At 34.5% G+C, this 10,973-nt stretch overlaps 1 protein-coding gene across 1 annotated transcript; it reads right to left on the bottom strand.

The window, feature by feature from the left end:
- Positions 1-298: 298 nt before the first annotated feature.
- On the bottom strand, positions 299-6,477 carry LOC145055263 (uncharacterized). The gene is made up of 10 exons (XM_079003555.1): positions 6,351-6,477; positions 5,959-6,067; positions 5,574-5,755; positions 5,405-5,479; positions 5,043-5,327; positions 4,565-4,968; positions 2,020-2,120; positions 1,271-1,935; positions 1,053-1,169; positions 299-982 (listed from the first exon to the last, which is right to left on the bottom strand). The coding sequence occupies exons 2-10, from the start codon at positions 6,059-6,061 to the stop codon at positions 422-424; spliced, it is 2,493 nt and encodes an 830-aa protein (XP_078859681.1). The 5' UTR covers positions 6,062-6,067; positions 6,351-6,477; the 3' UTR covers positions 299-421.
- Between the last annotated feature and the right edge of the window lie 4,496 nt (positions 6,478-10,973).

The following is a 10,973-nucleotide window of genomic DNA, read 5'->3' as shown; positions in this document are numbered from 1 at the left end:
AATTGGTCGCTCATAGTGTAAAAAATATTTTTAGGCATCGGCTGCACTTCAGAAATAAACACAACGTTATGTTATTTGATATACACATATCCTCTTCATACCTTTCATATTTTTATCAAAAATTTCCAGACTTTTGGAGGTTTACACCTTCTCCTTCTCACAATGCAACGTGGTAATTCAACAACACAGAAAATCGAATTAAAATGCACTCAAAGCTTTTCAAAATTTTCAACAACCGTAGACTACTCTTCATCCTATTTAGAGTTAACACCCACAAACGATACTGCAACACAAAAAATTTAATCAAATATCTTCTTCATAATACGTGACTCCAACAAGTTAAAAACTAAACCTCCATAACCAAATCCAAAAGCTAAACATTACAATACGTTGTCCTACATTTCGCATAATTAATAAAACTCTAATATCTGTAATGTGTCTCATGAGAACGGTATTCAGGCGGTGGCCCAACATCACGGTAATCAGAAAACCGATGCTCCGCTGGTGGTGGTGGTGGTTGGACTGCAGGTGGAGGATGGTGGTACTCTCTACTTACAATGTGGTACTCCGGTGGTAAAGCATACACAGTAGGAGCCGGAGCCTCTCGATAAAACACATAATACGGGTCCCGCTCCTGTTCCCGAATCTCTTCACGGTAAGCGCGATGGTCATAGGGGTATGACGTCGCCGGAGACGCTACCGGAAGTGGCGGTGGCGGCAGGTATCTGACGGTGACGGTGGTGGCACGCTGGTACAAAACAGGCGGCTGTTCATAGTCGTTGTACCGTCTTTTTTCTCTACGTGGTGGGGAGTGGGACCAGGACCGAGGGTGAAAACGTCTTTCTTCCTCCTGATCACGTATTTTGAGTTTTTTTTGGTCTCGAGATTCATCTTCCCTATTTCTTATACGTCTTTCATCGGATCTAGTTCGATGATTTTCAACCTGTTGTGTAACTGTAAATAGCATACACAGCTTCTTCACCTGTGAAATTTACTTCATAATTTATAAACATTTCTTTAAATGTATATTTATATAAAACAGAAAAAGGAACCTGATCGGCTTTCAGGAGACCTTCAAAGTTATTCCGTGTGTAGTAGTTTTCTTTAATGACATCCTTAAATTTCTCTTCAGCTACTGGCAAACAATCATCAAGCACGCTAAATCGAACCTGATTTTATTCAATTATAAAAGATATCATTAATCAGTAGTTATAATCAAAATGAAAGATGAAAAATGAATGAATGGTTGAATACTACTACTACTACTAACTTGAGATGGGAATTCATTTTTGAAAGCTTTTGGTTCAATGTTATAACCACCGGGTCCAGCAGCTTTGAAGATTCCATACATTAATCTGAGATCAACATCAAACAGAAACAATCTCATTCCTTTATAAATCTTTGCTACTTGATCTTGTTTATTTGCAGGAAGTCCAAGAATCTTGTAGCGAAAACAATCTGTTTTTGTTTTTGAACTACACATGAACACCATCCCCATGCTTTCAACCCTCTTTGGACCTTTTTTTCTGCTTGATGATTCTGGTTTATTATCTCCATTCACAACACTCTTCTTTGTGCTCTTGTCCCTAGAACTAGCCCTCTTTTCTTTACTCTTTGGATCCTCACCTAATTCCTCACCTTTTTTTACTTCTTTATCTTTCTTCTCATCTTCTTTCACAGCACTTTCCTTGTTTGTTTCTTCATCTTCATCTTCATATTCTATCACTTCTTCATATTCTACCTCTTCTTCTTCATATTCTATCTCTTCTTCATAATATTCTACCTCTTCTTCTTCTTCTTCTATCTCTTCTTCATAATATTCTACCTCTTCTTCTTCTTCTTCTACCTCTTCTTCTTCTATCTCTTCTTCTTCTTCATATTCTACCTCTTCTTCTTCTTCTTCTTCTTCTTCTTCTTCTTCTTCTTCCATATTACCTGTAGTTCATAAAGCAAAAACTATTCATTTCAAAGTACATTATTGGCATGCTTAATAAAGTCAAGAGGGAGAGATTAACCTACTTGATGTAGATGACAGTGGAATAACTGATTGATCTACATCCTTTTGAGGACTTAAGTTTGATTTTGGGCTTTCATCTTTTATGTTTGTGTCAACCATTGTCCTGTAGAAATAACGAGTTGTAACTAAAATCACGTATGTTTAATTAGTGCTAGCAATCAAAGAAACCACTGAAAATGCTCATAAGTATTAAGAAACAACATCATGCAAGGTCTAATAACATAAGACACTCTTTATGAACAAAAACTAAAAAAAATTAAGGGTGTGTAGGAACAGCATACATATTACAAGCACAAATTGTACATACTTCCATGTTCATTTTGCTCTGGTTTATGTATAGCTGAAAAACCCATGGCTTTCAATCGGCTGCTACCAACTTAATCTTAGAAGCTAAGAAGCAATACAATGGAGAACATAATCTTGGATAATGACCTTTTTTTTCAAGGGGTCGGTCAAGAAGTTTATAGGGGCCTTTTTTTTTGTCGGAAACCTTATCTGTTTAAAAACATCAAAAAGAACTCTCTAATCATATCGTGTTGGTACTTGAAGTCTATAAGCTCTCTACAATAAACAACATTCTCCCCAAAAGTCTAAACATGCCTTGTGACAAAGTGGATATATCATATATCTTATCAATTGGAAATAGTGGAATCATGAGGCGACATTTAAGGATAGTATGATACTCCATTGGTGACATATGTTGATCAAGACCGTCTATATGGATAACCAGAAGAAAATTTTAAGCATGTAGTGCTCTTAGACACTCAAAACTCGTTTTCCGTTTAACATTCATGTTAAAATGTAATTTCATGTCTTGGATAATTTTACTAAAAATGACGTTCTTGCCAATGCATGTTGGGCTTTATGGGGCGGTGTCCTAATTAATGAAACCGTTAAAGTTGAAACTTGGAATTGTATCACGAAGACAAACCAAAGCACAAATATAATTAGTATCCATACCATATATGTCACTATTCCATAAGATGTGGTTTTGTAATGCCTAAAATTTATGAAGACATTTTGGCAACCTCTTCTAAATCTCCAATAACGGTCTCGTCATCAAGATACCATGAAGAAAAAGCTTACAATTGTCTATAATCTTATATACAAACGGGTGCAATACAAGAGCAAAAAAGAAGAGATCTCAATGGGTCGCCTTGTTGAACCCCAATGGTGGACCAAATATGTTTGTCTCCCAAATACAACCTCGTTGCCTGTACATATAAGAATTCTATCTACAAAGAAATATATGACACCTCAACATGACCTCAAGAAGTAATGCTCATGTATCCGCAAGATTTAAGACATTTAAGAAATCCACTATAAACATTGCAAGAGACCCATCAGCATGACGTTCACTTACCACCCTCTTATGGTTTTAATGTCACCCCATATGCCAACCTCAAACTAAAAATCATTAAGGTACTTTTTCATCTCTTTATCAATTCCTTTCATTGCAATCTTGGAAACCACATGCCTGTATATAGTGTACATTGCAACATGTCGGATTCCATTAGAAAGATATAGGAGATATTACATCTATGTTGGATACTCGTGTCGGGATTAACATCAACGATGATGCCATTGTTGTGATTTCACCACCTTCCCATCTAATGGGAAGGGAAAAAGCCAAACACAAGGAGAAAGAAAAAAACGTCAACTTTGGATGACCAAGAAGAAGCGAGGTCGAAGATTGCATGCCTAAATGCAAATTTGAACAAATACTTGGAGTTCACTTAAGAAACGAGCATAAAAAAAAGAAAAACCCCGTGAAATGACATTTTATTTTCAGTTAAGTTAAATTGTTTAAACAATATAAAAAGTAAATATAACATGAAATGACAAATAATTTCTTATACGTGATAAAAATTAAGAGATATGTGGTAAATATGAGGGGTGATGATGTGATAGACAAAACGGTACTATGCTTAATATGCCACCACTCCTCCAACCTTTCGATTCTACAGTAAAAAAAACTAATATGTTCTACACTTCTACCCTAAAATCTAAATAATAGCATATACCAACATGGAAAACTGTTTTTCTTGTAAAAAATAGTAACATGACATTTATATAATTCTACACAAAGCAATTTAAAAGACTTCATGTTTAAAGGTCTCAAACTCGATAGTTACCTATAGGGATCGGTTCCGGAACCGGACCAAACAACAACGGAACCGAAATAACCGAAAACAGATTAAGAAGTGAATGGGAAAACAAAACAGGACCAGAAGCGAATACCACTAACCGGTTCTAGTTCTGGTTCCGGTTCGATTCTATTAGGAAAGACCGGAAGCGGAAGCGAAATAACCGAAAACCGAAAATGATGAATTCGAAAACCAACAACCGGACTGAATACTACTAATCGGTTCTGCTTCTGGTTTGATTTTTCGGTTAAAAACTCATCCGTAGTTATCTTCTACTCTATCTTGTTAATATATATAATCAATATCCATTAGATAATTGCTTTGAAAATTCTGCCAAACCTAAGAACACGCAGAATATGTAAAAGTTAGATTGAAATGGTACCGAATTAAGCTTCACTACCTTTTCCTTTGCTTATGAATCTTCCATTCTTTAAGAAGGTAATCGATGCCTTCTCTCAGAGTGGCCTCCCTATTCTCCCTGAAATTCCATAGCTCTTCCATCAAATCCCTCCCATGTTGGTGATACCGATTCCTCTCTATCAAAGCTGTTAAAACAGGATGCTGTTCATCACTGCATTCCGCCTTCAAAATAACCATCTTCCCATTTTCTTCATTGATAATCTCAGATCCATCTGTCATCTTTGTAAACGGATGCCAATTTGGATCTTCATTGCAATGTGATACCAATTTAGTTGCATTCTCCTTCTTCACACTGGAAGTGCATCCAACAAAGAAAGGATTTGAATCCACCAACCCCATTCTCTTCGTTCCTATATCACCTCCAATTGGGTACGACTTCAAACCCTAATTAAATAACACCAAAATTAATCATCAAACAGTATCTTATATTCTTATCTAACTATTAACTCCTTACGTACATCAATAAGCTCCCAACGAGCTTCTTGCAATTCCTCATTTTTTGTCTGGATAGCTGCACGAAAAGAGTTTTCCTTGTTTTTCATTTCTTGAAGTTTTTCATTCTTCTGTATCAATTCGGTCTGTAAATTCTTCATCTTTTCTTCAAGGTCTATATAGTCGTCGTCTTGTATAGCATGTAATGCAGTCTCAAGTTGTGTAATCTCTCTTTGTTTTCTTTCATAACTTTCAGCTTTGAGTTGGGATTCCAGTTCAGCTCTTCTCTTTTGAAGGATCAATAGTTCATCCTGAAAACATATGGATGTATGATATCATATTCTGACATTCGTACAAATTAACCATTGTCTGTTTTTTTCAGAATTACCTTTATACCCTCTGCTAGTTTCATAGAAGTGCAGCTTTCTTTGACTAGTTGTTTCCAAGATGACAATCTTTCTTGCTAACATGGTAAACATATATAACATGATTGATCAAGAAAATGTTCATGATCAAGTGAATTAACAAAAGAAATTAACAAGATTAATATTGTATACCAGTCTCTTCTTGAGTTCTTGCTTTGACTTTGACTTTTGAAGCTTCAGTTCTTTTTTTGTAAGTTCGTATTCCCGTTGTTGCAGAGATTTGCTTGAGGCTTCCATTTGCGAACAGCTTTCTTCATAGTATTGAAGAAACTTCTCACAGTCAACAGTTATCTTCTCATTCATCTTTTTCATATCTAATAAAAAACGCAACGTTTTTCTCAATCAAGGATGTTGTAAAACATTAGGAATCATAAAGACACATTTCCATCATTTCATCAAGTTCTGATCAAAGATTATTGCTAACGCAGAATAAGTTCAAGTTGGTATTTAATTATTAGATGATCAGATCTTCGAATTGTTAAAAGAATATCTTCTTTTAATGAATGAAGAAACAAACCTAAAGTATGAGCACGAAAGACCTCATCATATCTGGAGAGAATACTGGTTTTTAGGGATATCGTCTTTTCATCATCGATTGTGGTCTCCATCTGCTCCATCATATCCCCCTAACACAAAAACCAACAATCAATCAATCATATTCTAGTTTTTTTTTTCAGATGTTTAAATTAAGAACAAAAATCAAGATCATTTGGAGTTTATAGTGAGTAGAAACCAAACTAACATGTCTCTAGCTATTTTAGCCCTTTAAAATGGGAAGCTTGAGGCAGTGTAGTGAGTGGATTTATATCGGAGATCCATTTGGTAAAAAACATGAAATTGGACAATGTAACAGTAAAAACATAATTAAGTAAGCAGGATTCAAATGAAAGATTAAAGAAGAATACTCACCAGCAAATTGCAACTTTTTCAAGAACACTCGAGAGAAATATTAGCCCTGAAAAGTGATAACGATGAATGATAAAGAAATGAAAGATGAGTTGCAGTTATTTGGCTGGACATTCCATATTCATGCGACAGACCAACAGCTAGCACGCCTCGAAAAGGTGGTATTCATATACAAGAATGGAAACTTCGGTTCTTTTCCGTACATAAACAAAAAGCAAATAAATCCATGTAAATTAGTGAAAGGGAATATTATGGAAGATCTTTTTATCATTTTTCTTTAAAATAGTAAAATTTTAACAAGATCATCAACGGTCATTGATTTCGCTGAGCTGCGAAACCAATAACACGGGTTGCAAAATCAATAATGGACTGAAAAATCGTTTTATGAGTGCAAAAACACTATATTGGGCTGTGCAATGGGCATCGTTATTAACTTAGTCAGCAAAGTCAACAAAGTCAACGGGTTAAAAATAAAAGTCAATAATGGTTATCAACAACTTTTTTAGTTGTTATGTTTTCTTAGTTATGAAGTTTTACTTGGTCATCAAATATTCTTAGTCATGTTTTCCTAGTTATGGAGTTTTCTTAACCATTAAATTTTACTTAGCTAGTAAGAATATTTTTCTTATTAAGTTTTACTTAACCTTTAAGTTTACTTCTATGTCAAGTACTTCCTTAGTTTTGGCTCCTATAAGGATCTAATGTTTGTAAGAAAAATGTAAGAGGGATGTATGAGAAATATAAAGTAAGTGATATAAAAATAGAGGAGTGGCTATCATTTAAAATAGTCGTGTTGTTATTATGTGAGTAACTTTAATCTACCGTCTTTGTTTCTTTATAACCACCAACAAGTGGTATCATGGCCGAGGTTATGTTCAATGATGAGACAATGGCGAATATGATTCAATCGCATTTCCCAAAATTGACGGCAACAAATTACGGGAACTGGAGTATTCAAATGAAGGTGTTACTCTGTTCTCAAGATATTTGGCATATAGTAGAAGATGGATACATCCCGGTAGATACAGTTGCTAAAGCAACTTTAACGGATGCTCAAAAGACGAAGTTAAAGGAGTCCCGGAAAAGAGATAAAAATAAGCTCTATTTTTTATTTTCCAAGGTTACTATGTTGGACTATAATCCTTACTTTGTGAAATAGATCAATTGAACATGATTCTAATGATGCTCATTTCACAATCCCAAATCCTTACCATAAATGTAAGAATATCAAATTCTTGTCACTTACTGTAATCTGTTAGATTTTAAACTCATATGCATTGGTCCTCTTGTAATGACTATGCACAAAAGTCACAAAGACTTGGCAACAAACATTACAAAGTATTCCAATGGAGATCAATTCCATGGAAACAAAGTTTCACATTCAAATTACATTCCTTTGAACATCCTTCTAGCATTAAGTTTTCTAATCTTACACAGATTGAATAACTTCCACCTATGGAGACATTTCCATATTCCCATTTTGACAATCACTTCTGAACAAGAGTTGCCTCTTTTCAGAATATGTCAATATGATCCTTCCAAAAATTTACACCATACTTCAAATTGTCTATGAGCAACCAATCTTTGGTAAACCTCAGATTGTCCTCGACAATTGCTAAATCAATTTAGTCATATCCAATTCTAGACCTTTCCCCCTCTTAATGCCCTAGACATTTGGAAAATTTAGAAAGGATAAATATTATGGCACATGTGATCGATCCTATACCCGAAACATATGGGACACGATTCATGATGTCTCACATAAAGACATGATCCTAGACCAGTCTTTTGCTACAATAATTTGTTTTTGCCATTTTTCAAAATTCAACTATGAAGAGGGATGTCGTAATCATAATCGAATTTTGAGAACGCAGTATATATAGAATTTCCTTATGTTGAACCATTCCAATATAAAATTCATATATATGTCTTTGACTAAAGATGATTAAAATCTCAATCTAAGCTTTTAGAATTGAAATGAAGTATAATTTCCTCTCCCTTGATTATAGAAAAACAATTTTTCAAACCCTGCAGAGTCACGAATTGAGACTTTTGTTTTCTATAATTAACATTTAACATAATAATCATGCTCCCACTAACATGATAATTATTAACATAACACTTATGCTCCCACTAGCTTTCACATTTATCCAGAAATCAGGTGGACTTCTAGAAATCAATACTTTATTGACTTTCTTACCAAAGTTCAGATTTCTGATATGAGATGCTTTGATAAGACTTTATTAAAATCATACACCTTTCCTTAGATAGCTCACATGTGTGTCTAAATAATTTTAGAACTATGAAAAGGGATGTCGTAATCATAGTCTCAATTGTTTAGACCTTTTCCATTTCTCACAAGTCCATGTTAGTGTGTCGGTTAACCACATACACTCCACTAACGACTTTGAGAATGCAAATATCACAATTGCTTTCTACTTAAAATCTACTTAGTGAAAGCGTCTCCTCACCATCATTTTCATGAATTAGAGAGAAGCCTTATGACACTTAGATTTTATGGTGTATGTGTTCCTATCCATGTGAATTAGTTAAAACCATAATCACAAGACAAGGTTAGTGACAAATTCAAACTCATATGGATTGAACTTGTTCAATCTTAATTTCTTGCCACCTGGCAGCACAAGGGCCTACCATTGCTTCCAGGTTGTTATGCAACATATTGAGAACTCTTGGAACTTACATGCATAGTCAACTTTAACTGGAATGGGCACATAAACAAGAATTATGTCAGCACGATAGGTTATAAACTTCAAGTTGTGTGCTAGTGATAAACTACAGGTTTTATTCTTGATTAGTTCTTGAAACTCTTTCAGGATCTTTTAATACTCTCATTTTCCTCTTGACATATAAGACTCTCTTGCCAATAATCATTCCTTGACAAACACATATTCAAGAGATAGTGCGGATTCTTATGAAGACAAACACTTCACACAATTGGCCTTAGTTGGTCTTTGTTTTATCCAAAACATCACAACTTATCAATTTCAAATGCACAAGAGTAGAAAACATTTTACTCTACATTTGTCAAGTGTTATAAACCTTCTTTAAGATATGCCACTCAAGTTACAATCTTTAAGTATGACTCTAAGAATTGTTTTGGAACGAAGTATGACTCATCTTCTTGATTTAACCATTTCAACAATTCTTGATTCATCTTCTTAGCCATAGGAATGCACTAAGATGTCCTTAGAGGATCAATTGTGATGTGGTTTCTTAATCATTAGGATGATCATAAAACATAATACTAAAGTACTCTCCCATCTTTTCAAATTTGCGAAACTTTTTTATCTTTCTGCCTAATTTGATTCTTCTCATTTGTTCTGCTATACATTGAAACTTTTCCAATGTTTCAGAATTGTACTTAAACTTGTAAGTATAACCATATTTACTAAACTTTAGTAAATGATGATGAATAGTCTTATCGATCTTTGTGGTGGACTTGACCAATGCACAAAAATGTATACTTGATCCCATAGTCCTTCACTTGACTCACATATACATGTAAACAAGAAATTAGTCTTAATTTTCCAAATATGAAAGGTTCTCATTCATCATACAATACCAGTTGCATGATTCCAAGTTTCTATCCAACTGAAGCTTGGGTGATGAGAATCCTTTCTTATTTGGTAAATTATGACACTACCACAAAGGAATCAAATTCATTCTCCAATATTGCTATTAATGGAATCATATAAACAACAATTTTTCATAAATTCCATTGTAAGGAAACTTAAAATAAATAAAATCAAAAAATTTTCTTTTATTTTAAAACTTGTGGAAAAAACTTATCCTTACAAGGTGTTTACAAATGAAAAATATGTTGTTATCTATTCCTAAGCAATTTATCATAACTCTTAAGCAGCAGCTCAAATTCTGCTCTTCGAACCATGCGATCGAAATCCATCTTCACGATCAGAATCAACTTACTCTTCTTTTAAGCTTCCTCTCTTTTCCTTCGATTCTACAAAACATCAAAATGTGACCTAGTCACATCATGTAATAAGAATCTCTAAATAGGAACTTAATAGAGTTAGATAGTGGACTTTACCCGAAGTAGAGTCAAACTTTTGACTTTACCATCCTTATGATCTTTTCAGGTAAATAGGGCAGCTTCGCAACCAATTCCCTTCTTTTGGCAAAAGAAACATATGGACTCTTTAGGAACGGTACATGAGACTATCTCAGACTTAGCATTTCTCTTTACCATTTGGTCAACCGAGTTGACTATAGCCGATCCCTTTCCATTGGGAAGAGAAAGTTTTTCTGGATTTCCAATGTTACCATTGTAAATGTCCATGGAAGTTTGGGAAGTCGATCTTCCAATCAAATTTGCTTTACCAGTGCTCCAAATCATTGTTGATTCAGCAACATCAAGCAAATAGGTAAGATCTTTAAGGGTCATGTCATGGTCTTTCATATAGTAGTCCCAAAGGATCTCACTATGTGACTTAAGAAGTGATTGAAGAATCTAGTCAACAACCAACATCCTCAAGACTTTAACACCCAACTCTCCCGACCTGTCTATACATATGACTTCACCTTGAAGATGTGAGCACATACAGACTTTTCTTGCCAATAGGGCTTGAGTGACCATGAACTTGTGGG

This window comes from Lactuca serriola, chromosome 5 (assembly GCF_051521515.1).
Source record: "Lactuca serriola cultivar US96UC23 chromosome 5, Lser_US96UC23_V15, whole genome shotgun sequence".
Taxonomy (NCBI): domain Eukaryota; kingdom Viridiplantae; phylum Streptophyta; class Magnoliopsida; order Asterales; family Asteraceae; genus Lactuca; species Lactuca serriola.
Note: the sequence above shows the minus strand (reverse complement) of the source record. Positions and strands in the feature narration are given on the sequence as shown.